The sequence below is a fragment of the Sciurus carolinensis genome, chromosome 2 (assembly GCF_902686445.1).
Source record: "Sciurus carolinensis chromosome 2, mSciCar1.2, whole genome shotgun sequence".
NCBI classification, from domain to species: Eukaryota; Metazoa; Chordata; class Mammalia; order Rodentia; family Sciuridae; genus Sciurus; species Sciurus carolinensis.
This window is the reverse complement of record NC_062214.1, coordinates 44479729-44494148: the sequence shown is the minus strand read 5'-3', so window position 1 is coordinate 44494148 and position 14420 is coordinate 44479729. Positions and strand designations below refer to the sequence as shown.

General features: G+C 39.1%; 1 protein-coding gene across 6 annotated transcripts in view; it reads right to left on the bottom strand.

Annotated features, from left to right (window-relative positions):
- Positions 1 to 14420, bottom strand: part of Rin2 (Ras and Rab interactor 2) — a 224005-nt gene that overhangs the window by 147947 nt on the left and 61638 nt on the right. For 3 of the 6 annotated variants that reach the window (XM_047538244.1, XM_047538217.1, XM_047538219.1), the window contains one exon: positions 8893 to 9006. The exons of 2 other annotated variants lie outside the window; for them this stretch is intronic. In XM_047538244.1, the coding sequence (XP_047394200.1) occupies positions 8893 to 8936 (44 nt within the window). In that variant the 5' untranslated portion in view covers positions 8937 to 9006. Of the gene's footprint in view, positions 1 to 8892; positions 9007 to 14420 lie in introns of those variants that run through there. One more of the 6 variants, XM_047538225.1, reaches the window with a different exon arrangement.

Below are 14420 nucleotides of genomic sequence, written 5' to 3'. Positions count from 1 at the left end.
ACTCCCAACATCAGGTGAGGCTGTAGGGGCAATGCACTTCAACAGAACTGAGAGAACAAAAGCCAATCTGTGTTCAAGTCACAGTGCAAAAATAAAATAATGTAAACACAATAAAGTCTTTTTTGAAAAAAATCCTTGTCTGGTTTATATGAAGGATTGAACATTCAACATAGCATGTATGAGCAAATACTCCCCAAAGAACAGGAATCTTTCAGGAAATGAGAAGGACCAATGAAAAAGAGGGAAGTTGGACAAAAGGTCCATAATGGGGGTGATGGAACACTTCTAAATGTGACTCATATTTTGATTTTCAACAACAAAACACCTGCATTTAAATCTGTGAGTTTCTAGAAAGAAAAGAAATTTGTTCACCAATTGCTCTGGATAACTCCAAGCACAATGAGGTGTCCATGAGAGGAGCTAGTGAAATCTGGAGAAACCTATGGAGGGACTGTACAGAACAAGCTCGACTGGGCCTCAGGGAATGGAAGCATACAAATCTGAGGTTTGGTGGTGACAGTGCTCTGCCCATGCTGAATGACATGTTCTCCCAGTAATGCAAGATGTGAATGAATGCAAAGGTATCTCCTTAATTACTGAACGATTTGTCTGTTTGTTTGACTCAGAGGCATGAACACTTAGTTTTGAGAGGAACCTATGAACGGGCTGTGTCAACAATTATAATGTACTCCTCTCCTGTACACTGTAAGGAAAGGTTCTCTACGAAAAGGGAAGGATGGTGTGTATTTGCATATTAAAACCAAAACAAAAGAACTCTTTTTTTCTTTTTTTGCTTCCAATTTATGTCTCCCCAGACTTCTTGCTCATTGTCATATTGGAGAAACATAGGCATCTTACCAGGGACAGATACACAAGCAACCCAAAGCTTACTGCAGTGGGAAGCTGGACCATTCTCTTACCAAGGCAGGGCACCAGGGAAAACCATGGGGTCAGATGACGCTTGGAGACCAGGACTCAATCAGTTCCAGTGGTAAAAAAGCATCATGTGAACTTGGACCAGGCATGCTCTCTCCAAGTTTCTGTTTTACTGATGGTTGGAGTTGTTGCTATTCAAATAATAATTTTTAGTTTTTTTTCCTTGACTATAGAAAAAAAAAACAAATGCTCATTATTGGGAATTGTGTTAATCAGTTTTTCATCATTATGACCAAAACACCTAATCGGAACAACTTAGAGGAGGAAATGTTTATTTTGGGCTCATGGTTTCAGAAGTTCAGTGCATGGTTGGCTAAATCCATTGCTCTAGGCTCCTGAGGAGGCAGAAGGGTGTGGTGGAAGAAAGCAGCTCAGCTCATGACAGCCAGGATGCAGAGACAGAGTAATGGATCAGGGACAAAACATAAACCCCGAAGGTGCACCCCCACTTTCCTCCAGTCATGCCCTACCTGTCTGTAGATACCATCCAGTAGAGTAGTCCTTTCAAGTGGATTAATCCACTGATTAGGTTACAGCTCTCATAATCTGATCATCTCATCTCTGAACTTTCCTTCACTGACTCACACATGAGTTTTTGGGACTGCAGAGATTGTTGACTTCAACTTCATATCATATACAGAGGCACTTCTGATTTGAAAACCCTGCTCAGACTCACTTTAAACCTGTTAATACTGCACATTTCAATATCCTGTTCAGGTTGAAACTATGCTTTAGATAGGATTCATTCAGAGGATCAGTGAGGCCAGGAGGGCCCTGAGGGCTCTAGCAGAAGAGGGGAAGGTGGGGGAACAGGGATGCACAGGTGCAAGAAGAAAAGCCTAGGAGAGAAGCCAGGGGTAGGGATTGAACTACATCTTCTGGAAGAAGGCTGGAAAGAAAAAGAGAAAAAAGGACCATCTTTTGTCAAGCAATTCCCTATGACACAACAGACTTGGAGCAGATAAATGGTCATTGGTAGAGAAACAGCAATAGGCCAGGGGACAGGAGACATGCTTGATTCCATTGCTAAGCTAGTTTTGTGACTTAGGGTGGATGACGGAATTTCCCTGAGTTTCCATTTCTTTGTAAAATGCAGACACTAGGTCCTGCCCAGCCCACTTCACTGTGTGGTCGGAATGGCACAGTGCATCTAGTTTCTGCAAACCAAGGGCAAATTTTGGAGTGTGTGCCAAGAAGGTATTCTCATTGCACGAGAAAGGAGACCCTGCTGTTGCTTCTATTTTAGTTCCTTATATATCTCCTTCTTAAATATTTAGGCAATAATATACCAACTAAAGGGGCTTTGTGCACATTTACATTTCTTGCCAGTGATTTTGTTTTTCCCATGGAAACCACATGATTGTTAGGCAAAGGTCAAAGATAACCAGGAAATATGAATAAATACCAGGGCACACTACTGTCCTGAGTATAGAGGTGCGCATAACCTTGGACCTGGGCCCCTCCCACTAAGAAAACAATCTCACTTCACAGTTCCTGCTAGAATCTGTTCTCATAAACAGGTTGGTCCACTCTTGCATGGATTAAAAATAATCCCAGAGGCCTCCAAGTTGACAAGCTTGTGTTGTCAGCCCCCCAGGGGGAGTTATGGGGATTGGAGGAGGAGGATTGGGTGAGGTCTCCCCACACTCAAATGTATGGGAGGGGGGTGGCACCTCCAGCATCAGCCCTGCCCCAGAGTCACAACCTGAGGTGGAGAAACAGATGTGAGATTACAGGTGTTAATCTAAATTTATCTGCAATAGACTCATCCTGGTCATTGGTTCAACTTTTATCACATTTGGGACTATGATTTCCCCTAGTCATGGGGAAAGAGAAGTGACTAGACACAGGCTGCTCCCAGTCCTAGGATAAATCCCAGCAGGAAAGGAAGTGGCTAAAACCATAGTCATACCTAATATTTACAGCAATATTATTCAAAATAGACAAAAGGTGGAAAAGATCCAAATGTCCATCAGTTGAATGGGGACAAATACAATGCAGTAGATCCATATGATCAAATGTCATTTAGCTATAAAAAGAGATGACATACTGGTATGTATTACAACATTGATGAGGCCTGAATACTAAGTGAAAACACAAAAGGCCATGTGTTTCGTGATTCTACTTGTCCAAAATGTGAAAAATAGGTAAATTCCTTAGGACAGAGAGTAGATTAGGAGTTGCTAGTGACTGGGAGAAAAAAAAGAATAAGGAAATGACTGTACATGGTTATGGGGTTTCTTTTGGGGGCAATGGAAATGTTCCAGATTTGGGTAGCTTTGTGTTTATAAAGTTTTATGTCTATACTGAAAACCATTGAATTGTATGATAGTAAAAGGTGAATTTTATGACACAGGAATGATATCTTCATGTTTTATAAAGTTAAAAATAAACCAAACCCAAAAAACCAAAGGTCAAATGTTTTCTCTGATATGTGGAAGCTAACTCACAATAAAGTGGGGGGGAATAGGGAAGAATAGAGTTATTTTATGTTAGGTAGAGGGGAATGAAGGGAGGGGAAGGGGAATGGGCATAGAAAGGATAGTAGAGTGAAACAGACATTATTACCTCATGTATATACATGACTGCATGACCAATGTGATCCTACAATATGTACAATCAGAAAAATGAGATATTACACTCCATTTATGTATGATCTATCAAAATGTATAAATGAATTCTACTGTCATGTACAACTAACTAGAACAAATAAAATTTAAAAGATTTAAAAGATTTAAAAGATTTTTAAAAATAGGTCATGGTCTCATTAAAGTCAAAGTCACTTTGACTGACTTGGGTAAATTGATTAATTAGCCACAGCTTCCAGTCTATTCCTCCAGAGTACATCTAGAAGATTCCTCAAGTCCCAAAGCAAAGGCAAGTTCAGATCACATCTTACCCAGGTCAGTATAATAAAACTCATCTGGGATGGATTTATTATAGAATCTGTTTAAAAAGAAGTCAGAATATAACTGATAACTTCATGATAAATGAAGTCAGAAGGTAACATGATAACTTCATGTTAAAAGATGGAAATAGCCTTCTGATGAGAGAAGTGTTTTTACATTTCAGCTAAAAAATCTCTGAAGATTTTTGACTTAAAAAAGGAAAACCCTGAGTTTTATGAAGTGACTAGGTTAGACAATGGAATAAATTACTTTCTGTTTCTTACCCCCTTCCACTCAAAATGTTTCAGATATATTATAGAATTAAGTAAATAAAAAGTAAAACTAAATGTAAAAATACAGGCATAACACTCTCATTTCTACATAGGGAAGATTATAGTGAGCACTCATCCAACCAAAAAAAAAAAAAAAAAACTTTAAGGCTATAAAAATTAAGATATCCATAATCAGCATTGTTATAAACAAAAGTCAAAATAAAAAGATGGCTTAACATTTGCTGGAAATTTGATAAAAGATAATATACTTAGAATAAATTCAAATAAGTCACTATAAATTCTACTATCCCAAGGGTGAAATCAGAAGTTATAAATAGAAAACAAAAACAACCCTGAAGGGCTGGGGAGATAGCTCAGCTGGTAGAGTGCTTGCCTTGCAAGCACAAGGCCCTGAGTTTGATCCCCAGACCCGCAAAAAAAAAAAAAAAAAAAAAAGTAAAAACAACCCTGAAAAACCACAGGATAGGAAAGATATGTGATTAATTTGAGAATGTTGAAACATCCCAGTAATACAAATGCAAATGAAACTGACAATGAGAGATAGCTTCTCACTTGCAAAATTAGCCAAGATTAGGAAAGAGATAATGGCCTTTTGTTGATTACTCAGAGCCTTTATTTTCCCTCTGAAGTATTTTAATTTTCTTTGAGTAATTTTTCATGTTTATCAAGTTTAATTAATTCTCAAGTATTTTCTTTTTTGGGTGCTATTACACAGACAGGTTTTGGGTTCAGGCAGAGCTGGGTTAAAAGTCAAGTTCTAAGTTACTCTGTGTGTGTGTGTGTGTGTGTGTGTGTGTGTGTGTGCCTGCATGCACACTAGGCTTATGGTCAGTGTTCCTTAAACTCTTTGAGGCTCAGTTTAAAAATGGAGATATGTAAAATGGAGATCATTAGATCATTTGAGTGCACATCTTACAGTGGTGTAAAGAATCATTGAAATTGTACAAATAAAGCTTTAAAGGAAGTGCTTACATATGACATTCAATAAATAATAGTTTTAACAATTTGGGGTAGTGTGTTTGCTATTCATCACTGTAACAGAATACCTGAGATAACCAATTTATAAAGAGAAAAAGGCTATTTTGGCTAATGATTTTGGGATTTTCTGTCCATGTACAATTGGTCCAATTGTTTTGGACTTGTAGTGAGGTGGCACATCATGGCAGGAGTGCACAGCAGAGCAAAACCGCTCATCTTATGGCCAGGAAGCAAAAGAAAGAGAAAAAGTAAGGCCAGGGTTCCATGATCCCCTTTAAGAACACATCCCCTAATGACCTGAAGGTCTCCCAACCTTTAAAGATTCTACTACCTTTGAATACACAACCCTAGGAGCCAAGACTTTACACATGGGTCTTTGGGGATACTTGGCTCCAAACTACAGCAGGTGGCCAGGATGATGCTATTTCAATATCTCCTAATCCCTCTAAAACTTGTATCTATTACTTTCAGAGTTAGATGATTCTAATGCATTGTTACTGTTTTTATAATGTGATTATATACCATAAAATTTGACAAATAATTCTTTGGGAAAATAAAGTTCAGCAAAATTAAAAGATGTTACTTATAAACATAAAAATCAACTACACTATTTAACTTCAGTAATGGAATAGAAACTCATTATCTTCCTTTATCATAATAGTTACAAAAATTAAATAGGTGAAAATTATATAATTCAATAAATGCAAAAACCATTCAAAATTATACAGCCCTAATAGAAGAAATGAAGAACAATTTAAGTAAACGGAGACAGAAATCATGTTCTCCTAGGTGATATATTAGAAATATTAACAATGAAAATACTCCCTAATTCAATATAAAACTTTAATATAATTCCAATTAAAATAGCTACATAACTGTGAGAAATTAAGTTAAATCTAATAAATTTAATTTTCTGAAGAACATGCTGGCGATATATAACAAGAATCTCTTCATTCTCTAGTTTTTAAGTTGCCAATATGGGGCTTGAGAATAAATTCTTCAGTTTTGGTGTCAAGAATCAATTAGGAAATAGTCACGTATGAATTACTGTGATTTTAAATGACTGAAACAAGAATTAAAATGGAAGAAAAGGGGTCTGTTAGGTTCAACATTCTAATTGTTGGGGCTTTCAGTGTGTTAATCCTATTTTCCCGAGGATTGGCACAATCTGTATGGCTGTGCAGAACTACGATGTCACGGGACGACATTATGGGATCAGAAGTGACCAAGTCAATGGTCTGTTGTGCACATGGCTCATGCAGAATTTAGGGGTTCCTCTTAGTGTAGAGGATGAGTGAACTTGTCTGGTTGTTCAAGATAGCTCAACCATGCACCAAATAAATTAAGGCACCTGGCTCTGTTTGTTTCTAGAACCGTGTCATCATGACATCCCTCACTGACTTGCATTCTTTAAGGAACAAGATGCCTTCTCTCCTGGCCCAGAACCTTCCCCTCTGTGGCCTCTCTGCAATTAAATATGTTCACAATGAAAAGGGACTTTCTACCCATCCTGGTTCACTAAATGGAATTATTGAAAAAAATTAAGTAATTCTGAACATGCACTCAATTTCCCATTCATATTTGCTCTCATTCTCTACGAGAGATCATTTTGACTTGTATTTAAGAGAAAATGACTTTCAAGAGAAACTGATTCTTCTGATTTTCTTTAAACTAAATTTACTTATCCTACCATATGGCTTTCTAAAAGCTAAACTTTTAATTGCTTTGTGTAAATGATATAAAATTCCATTTATTTCCTTTGTAACTTAGTGGGCATTTATTTTTGTTCTTTTTGCCTGATCTTGTTTAATTTCTTGTTATTGAAGATTTTAAAAAACTCTGTTCTCAAAAAGTAATAATTTTGTAGATAAAAACATTTACAGATGAAAGTTTCTAACTGTGTATATACATACATATATACACAAACACATCCTTATATATTTCATATGCACACATGTATAGCTACTTTCCATCACCACTACATGTACATTAACAGGGCAAAATAATGTTCTATAGATAGTTTACATAATTACTAATGCAGACATTAAGGAAATTATTCATGCAATGTGGGAATTAGTCCAAGAAATCTTTCTAAGTTATATTTGGAGACATTTTGTAAAAAGAATGATGCATATTATTTATTATACAACTTTAAAAACAAAAAATAATTTAATTTCCTATATATTTATGAACCCTGAAGAATAAATATAACCCACAGGGTCAGCCTGTCTCCCTTCACACCTACATTCTGGAATCACTCCTCACCTTTCACAGGGGTAAGGTAAGCAGCGGGCAGAGTCTGGCTGGGAACATCAGGAGCATAAGCTAGTTGGTTGGGTGGTTATATGTGTCAGTTATGTGTCACTGCTGCTGACTAGCTGTGTAATTTGGGGTAGACCATTCATCCTCCCTGTGCTCAGCAGAGTATCTTGCACAAAGTAAAAGTCCCACAGTGTGGGCTGTCCTTCCTCAATGTCATTCCCACTCACAGGCAGCATCTTCATTGGCAAAATGGGCTCCAGTTTTATCTCGCCACTTAAGTAAAAAGTTGAAGGGAGAGGTGTGATATGACTGGTATGTAATTTGCTAATTATAAAAGTGGTTTCTTTATTGTTCTTTAGAAATGGGATATTTAGGAAGTTGCCTATAATCTCATCCTTTAATGAGCTCTGACAGTCAGTACTAGAGAGATTAGCAAGATTCACAAATGGTCCATAACTAGTCCCCACAAGGGGGAAACTCTACTCCCCTGTTCATGGTCACTTTGCATTTCATTTGATGCATATTGGCAGATAAACAGGGCCACTGCAGTTGTCACTCAGAACCTGAGGTGAGGATCCTTGTGCAAGTGGTTTTAAGGAGAGAAAGCTCAGGAGAAGGGGAGTAGGGTAAGCAGGAGGGGATGGAAAAATGATCTCAGCAGGAAGTCAACCTCATCTCTAAGGTTTGAGCTGAGCTAGAGTCTCCTGCATGCAGGCCAGGGGGCTGCCTTTCATACCCCTAGGCTAGACAGTCACTGGTGTGGACTGTTCCTTTCTGTGTAAGGGAGACTCTTCTGGAGAGGGGTACCAGTTAGCAGCCAACACTCCCAGCAGGGTGGGCTGAGGGATCTAGTGGGACCCAACAGAACTGCTAATACTCACCTACTTTTATATAACCATCTTTTGTTCTGTTCATTATGCACGTGAGATCACGGGAACCAAGTATTTGAGGGCAAAACATTGTCAGCATTTTGGCTATTTTAAGAGTTCAACAAGTTGCAACAATGACTCAGAGAAACTAGACACCCAGGGATGTTTGTACTTAACTAACTTTTTGAAAACATAGATTCAATTATTTTTTCAGTGTGGCAAGGCCAAAAGATCAGGAGATGACAGCCATGGAAAAAATGCTCTGCTACTCAGTGCTATGGTTTGAATGTGGGCTGTCCCCACCAAAACAGATTTCAGATTTGATCGCTAAAGTAATGGTATTGAGAGATGATGGGGCCTTGTAGAAGTGGTTGAGGTCGGGAGATCTCTGCTTTCATGAAAGAATTAGTGTAGTTCCCATGGGAGTGGGTCTTCCATCTCAAGAGCAGGTTGTTTTAGAGCATCTGGCCCCTTTGTTCCTCCTCTCTTTGCATACCCCCACTTGCTCTTCTACCACAAGACCATCACCAGAAGCCAAGTAGATATGCCCCCACATCTTGGACCTCCAGTCTCCAGAACTGTGATCTAAATAAACCTCTTTGCTTTATAAATTACCCAGTATCAGATATTCTGTAATAGCAATAGAAAACAAACTAAGATACTCACAGATATGAAGAGGAGGGGATATGCAATGCCACAGGGGGCCACATGGGCAAGTACCCGGGACTGTCAGGAGGCAGAGGGTGAATGAGAAACTGGGTGGAATCTTTACTGTGGTTTCTACAGGAAGGAACAGGAAAGGAAGGGTAAGCAGGGTTAAGATTAACTGGTTTAAATCCTTTCAGTGAGCTCTGGGGCATAGGGACTGCTATAGTTTGATTCTTTGTGTCCCTCCAAAATTCATGTTGAAACTTAATCACTAATAAAACAGTATTAAGGGGAGGGGCTTTTAGAGGGTGATTTGGCCATGAAGACTCTGCCCTCATGAATGAATTAGTGGCTTATAAAAGACATTGAGGGAGAGAGTTGGCCCTTTCCATCCTTTCCATCATTTGACGACACAATGCTCCTCCCCTCCAGAGGACACAGTGACAAGGCACCATCTTGTAAGTAAAGAGCAGCCTTCATCAACACCAAATCTGCCAGATCACTGATCTTAGATCTCCAAATCTCAGAACTGTGAGAAATAAATTTCTATTGTTTATAAACTACCCAGCTTGTGGTACTTTGTTATGGCAGCAGAAACAGACTAGGGAGCTGGTATCTGGTCCTGGGATATTTAGGGCATGTGGTTAGTGGCCCAGAGTGTGATAGCCCAATAAAGGAGGTGGTTGGGGGTGGGCTCTGGATCGGGTAGCTTGATTTGAACATCATGCTCACATCATGCTCCTTTACTATCTCTAGGAATTAGCCCTGAGAAGGGAGTCCCCGGGTCAACAAAGTTCCAGTTGTCAAAGCGTCAGAATGCAAGACATGGAGAAAAAACTGCAAGAAAACTGTTAGACAATCAAGTCTAGTCATCAAGGGCACCTGGCAGCCCAGGAAGCTTACTTTTGGGAGACTCTCCTGATCATCAGGCTGTTGCCATGGTCTCTTTCTCAGTATCCTCTGTATCCCTCAAGTACTGGGTTTCTACAGCTGTGATACAGGACTCTTGTCAGAGCCTCTCCTTTGCTTCAAAACCTGATATACTGTATTACGTATTTCCTTAAGTTCAAGGCCTGCTCCAAAGGAATCCCACTACTGACTCGAAGTTGAATATAACTTCAAACATTGTTCTTCTTGGTGCCAATTGTCTTTTAAGGGGTCAAGTCTTTCAAACACCAAATCCACCCCCTACCTTTTTTTCCAGTATTGAAGTTGGAAACCAGGGCCTCCCATATGCGAGGCAAGCACTCTACCATTGAATTACATCCCCAGCCTTTTGGAAAAAAATTTTTTTGTTTTGAGACAGGGTCTCACTAAGATGCCCAGGCTGGTCTTGAATTTGCAATCCTCCTGCCTCAGCTTCCCAAGTAGTTGGTATTACAAGTATGCACCACCATGCCTGACTCAAATACCAGATCTCTTAGAAGAATTATGGGCAGTTTGATTCAGGTCAAGAGCAAGGCTCTAAAGTACCATCATAGGGGAGGACCCAGACTTGAGTTTTAACAGCTTTCAGCATGTGACATGGGAGAAGGTATAGGACCTCTCTAAGCTTCAGTTGCCTGATTTTAAAACTGGAGATAGTAGGGCCCTGGAGGTGAAGCTCAGTGTCTGCTTAGCATGCTTGAATCCTGAGGTCAATCCCTAGCACTGCAAAATAACAATAATACCTACCCACAAGGTTATTGTGTAGATAAAATTGCATGAGGGTGTGGTACACCTCAGTACCATGACTGCACCATTAATATGAGTTGTCAATATTATTATTTTTAATAAAAGCCCCTGAGGGCCATCTTTCCAATTCATAAGTATCATCTTCTCAGGAAAGAAGACATTGCCAGAGACAGAGGTCAGAATTCTGGTTCAGCTCTGCAATCTCGTGCCTCATTTTCCTCATCTGTAAAATGGAGATAATAATAATTCCACTCACAGAAGAGTAGTATGCTCTTTCAGGTCCTCTGAGATATAAACATTAAGATAGGATTAAAAGTGCGAAAATGTTATTAGGGGCAATATAAACATTATTAGGGAAAGCAATGGGGAGGGAACCTGGGGAGCCTGTGTATGATGCAGTTCTTGTTCCTGTGAAGGAGACATGAAAGGAAGGAAGGGTGAAGAAAGCATCCTAGACTACCATGCAGGCAAGAGAGGCTGGCAGGGCCACCAGGGAGTCATGGAGCCAGCCAGCCCTGGCTGACTTAAGAGTCCCACATCTCTTGGAAATGGATCTGCCATATCATCATCCCTGCTGGATTCTGTCACCAACTTGGAAATTCCATGATGGATTGGAGCATGCAGCAGCTGACATCCTTGGTCATTTACACTCCCTTCAATTCCAAGTCTGTGGGCACACTCTCCTGGCCACACAAGTGTATGGAAGAGATGTATCAAAGTGTGTGAAGTCCTTGGAACATTGTCAGGGATATGGTGAGCATTGTGTAAGTAGCTGCTGCTATTAGTACTATTGTTATTATTATTATTATTATTATTATCATCATCATCATCATCATTATTATTTTCATTGCTGGAAACCTCTGTACAGAAGAGCTAATAAAGGTAATTTAAAAGGCTAGAATAATATGGTATAAACTATCATTATCTAACTCTTTATATATCTGTTTTCTCTACTACAATAAACCTGCAGAATAAAGCTCTTCTATTTCTTTTTCCTCCCTGGATCTATCTATATGTGCTCATAGTACATGCTCAATAAACTTTTGCTGAATAAATGATGGGTTCAATATATCAGGGAAATCACACTGGTATAATCTCAAGGCTAGATGGTTTTAACTTTATGTCTAAAATAAGTTCATAAAAGGTTCTCAGTTTGCCCTTCCCAGGACAGTTTTACCTAGTTACTTTTAAAAATATTTTATAATACATTTTTTTCTGAAAGAGAAAGACTGAAAGAAATTTTCAGTGAGCCCATCTACACACTACCTGGATTTTACCATTTTACCATGTCTCTGGGTTCTCTATCTTTGGATTCAATCAAAATTGAAATATCTGGGAAAAAATTGTGCCTGTATTTTTTTTTCCTTGTCATTATTTCCTAAATAAGACAGTATAATGACTACTTACATAGCATTTATATTGTATTAGGTATTATAAGTCATCTTGACATAATTTAAAGTATACAAGAGGATATATGTAGGTTACTTGCAAATACTTATACCATTTTATGCAAAGAACTTGAGGATTCTCAGATTTTGATCTTCTGGGGAGGTCCTGGAACCAGACTTCCATAGATACCAAAGGACAATCGTATACTTGTTTTATCATTTATTTATCTATCTCTTCATCCCTCAACCCATCCTATCTTTGGTACAACGCAAAGTTAACTGCAGATATTTTTACTTTCCCTTAAATATTTTACCATGCATATCATTAACTGGAGTTCAATGCTTTTCAGATTTAGAAAAAATAGTGTATATGATGGAACATTACTCAGCTTTAAAGAAGAATGAAATTATGGTTTTTGCTGGTAAATGGATGGAGTGGGAGAATATCATGCCAAATCCAAAAAGTCAAAGGCTGAATGTTTTCTCTGATATGGGAATGCTAATTCACAATAAGAATGGGGGGTGCCAGGGAAGAATAGAGTTGCTTTAGACTAGGTAGAGGGGGTGAAGGAGGGGAAGGGGTATGGGGGTAGGAAGGACAGTAGAGTGAAACAGACATTGTTACCTCATGTACATGTATGACTGCATGACAATGTGATCCTACAATATGTACAATCAGAAAAATGAGAGATTATACTCCATTTATGTATGATCTATCAAAATGCATAAATGCATTCTATTCGTGTATAACTAATTAGAACAAATAAAAAAATTTAAATTAATGTAAAAATTTACACTGAGTTTTCAAATGAAGGAAACTACTTCCAAGCAGCAGGCACCAGACATTACCTTATTGAGAGTAATTGGCAATTGTGCTTTCCTAAGGCAAATTTAACACCTTGGGAGGGTGGAATGCTGGTCCACTGTGCATCTGTTTGCTTCCTGTAGACACTAATTATTGCAGATTGGATCTCTAGGAACCAGACTCTGAGACAGGTTAGTGTGCAGTAGACTTATTAAGGGCCAGCCCTTAATCCCGTGATCATTGTTTGTGGAATGGAGGGGACAGAGCAAGTGGGCAGAGGGGGAAGTGGAGAGGAGGTGTAGGCTTAGACGGCCCCGGGGGCAACATTGGAGGAGTCCTGAGGTGGTTTGAGATGGTTATGCCTTTGTACCCTCCCCTCACCATTAGTCATTACACGTTAATGTTCCTAGGAATAGCTGAGATTTTGGATCAGGTATCTCTATGTAGCGGTAATTCTAAGTAGCTGTAGCAACCCTGGAATAGCTACATTGAAGGCTGCCTGTGGTCAGAATTCCCAGCAGCTGAGTAAGAAGTTCATCCTTGAGTGAGGATCAGGTGGCACATCAGAGGGTTACCACACTAATGACGCTTCACTTATTTTAGCAACACATAATGCAACAATTACAAATGCTTTATTCCACAACAACAGGAAATTCCGGCCCGACCACATTTAGGGTCCTGGAGACAGAATTATTGGCCTGGAGTAAGTTGTGATAAACATTTGTTGTATATTCTGCTCTGTAGGAAATAACATGGCAGAGAGCTGAGATTTATGACTGACTATTACATTTTTAGGGTATTTCTCATATAGTGCAGTCTATACCTTAGCAGGTAGTCTTCACCACATTGTTCAAGGATGATGCATGAAAGAAGGGCCAAGACAGGGTTCCAATGTCACACCATAGAAGTGAAAAACTGATTTGGGATGTGGCATAAAATTTAATGAACCACTCACCAGGTGCTGTGGTACACACCTGTAATCCCAGTGACTCACTAGCTGGGGAGGCTGGGGTAGGAGGATCCCAAGTTCAAGCTAACCTCAGCAACTTAGTGAGACCCTATGCAACCTAGTGAGACTCTGTCTTACCAAAAAAATTTTAAAAAATTTAAAAAAAGGTACAAGGACTGGGGATGTGGCTCAGTGGTAAAACAAAACAAACAAACAAACAAAAAACCTCTGGGTTCAATCCCTGGTACCAAAACAAAACAAACAAACATGGGGCTGGGGATATAGCTCAGTTGGTAGAGTGTTTGCCTTGAAAGCACAAGGCCCTGAGTTCAAATCCCCAGCACCGCAAAAAACAAACAAACAAACAAACAAACAGTTAATGAACCACTAACTTGGATGCAGGGAACTTGTTAAAATAAGACCTGAAACTAATTGAAGAAACCAGTGGTCTCAGGACAACAAAGTCATTAGGATTGGCCTTGACTGAAAAACCAAATGATTGCATCAAAACGATATTTAAAAATGCAAATTTCATCCTTTACCTCTTTTTTTTTTTTAAAAAGTATGTATTTTCCTAAGGTGGACACCTGCTATTTGTGTATGCCCCGCATCTTTTGGACCAATCTCCCTATCCTTTGACAGTGTCTTGAGGGATAATACCCATCTTTCCAACACAGAATTAAAAATAAAACAATAATAGCCTCATTTCCTGGCCTCCTTGTTGCTGGGA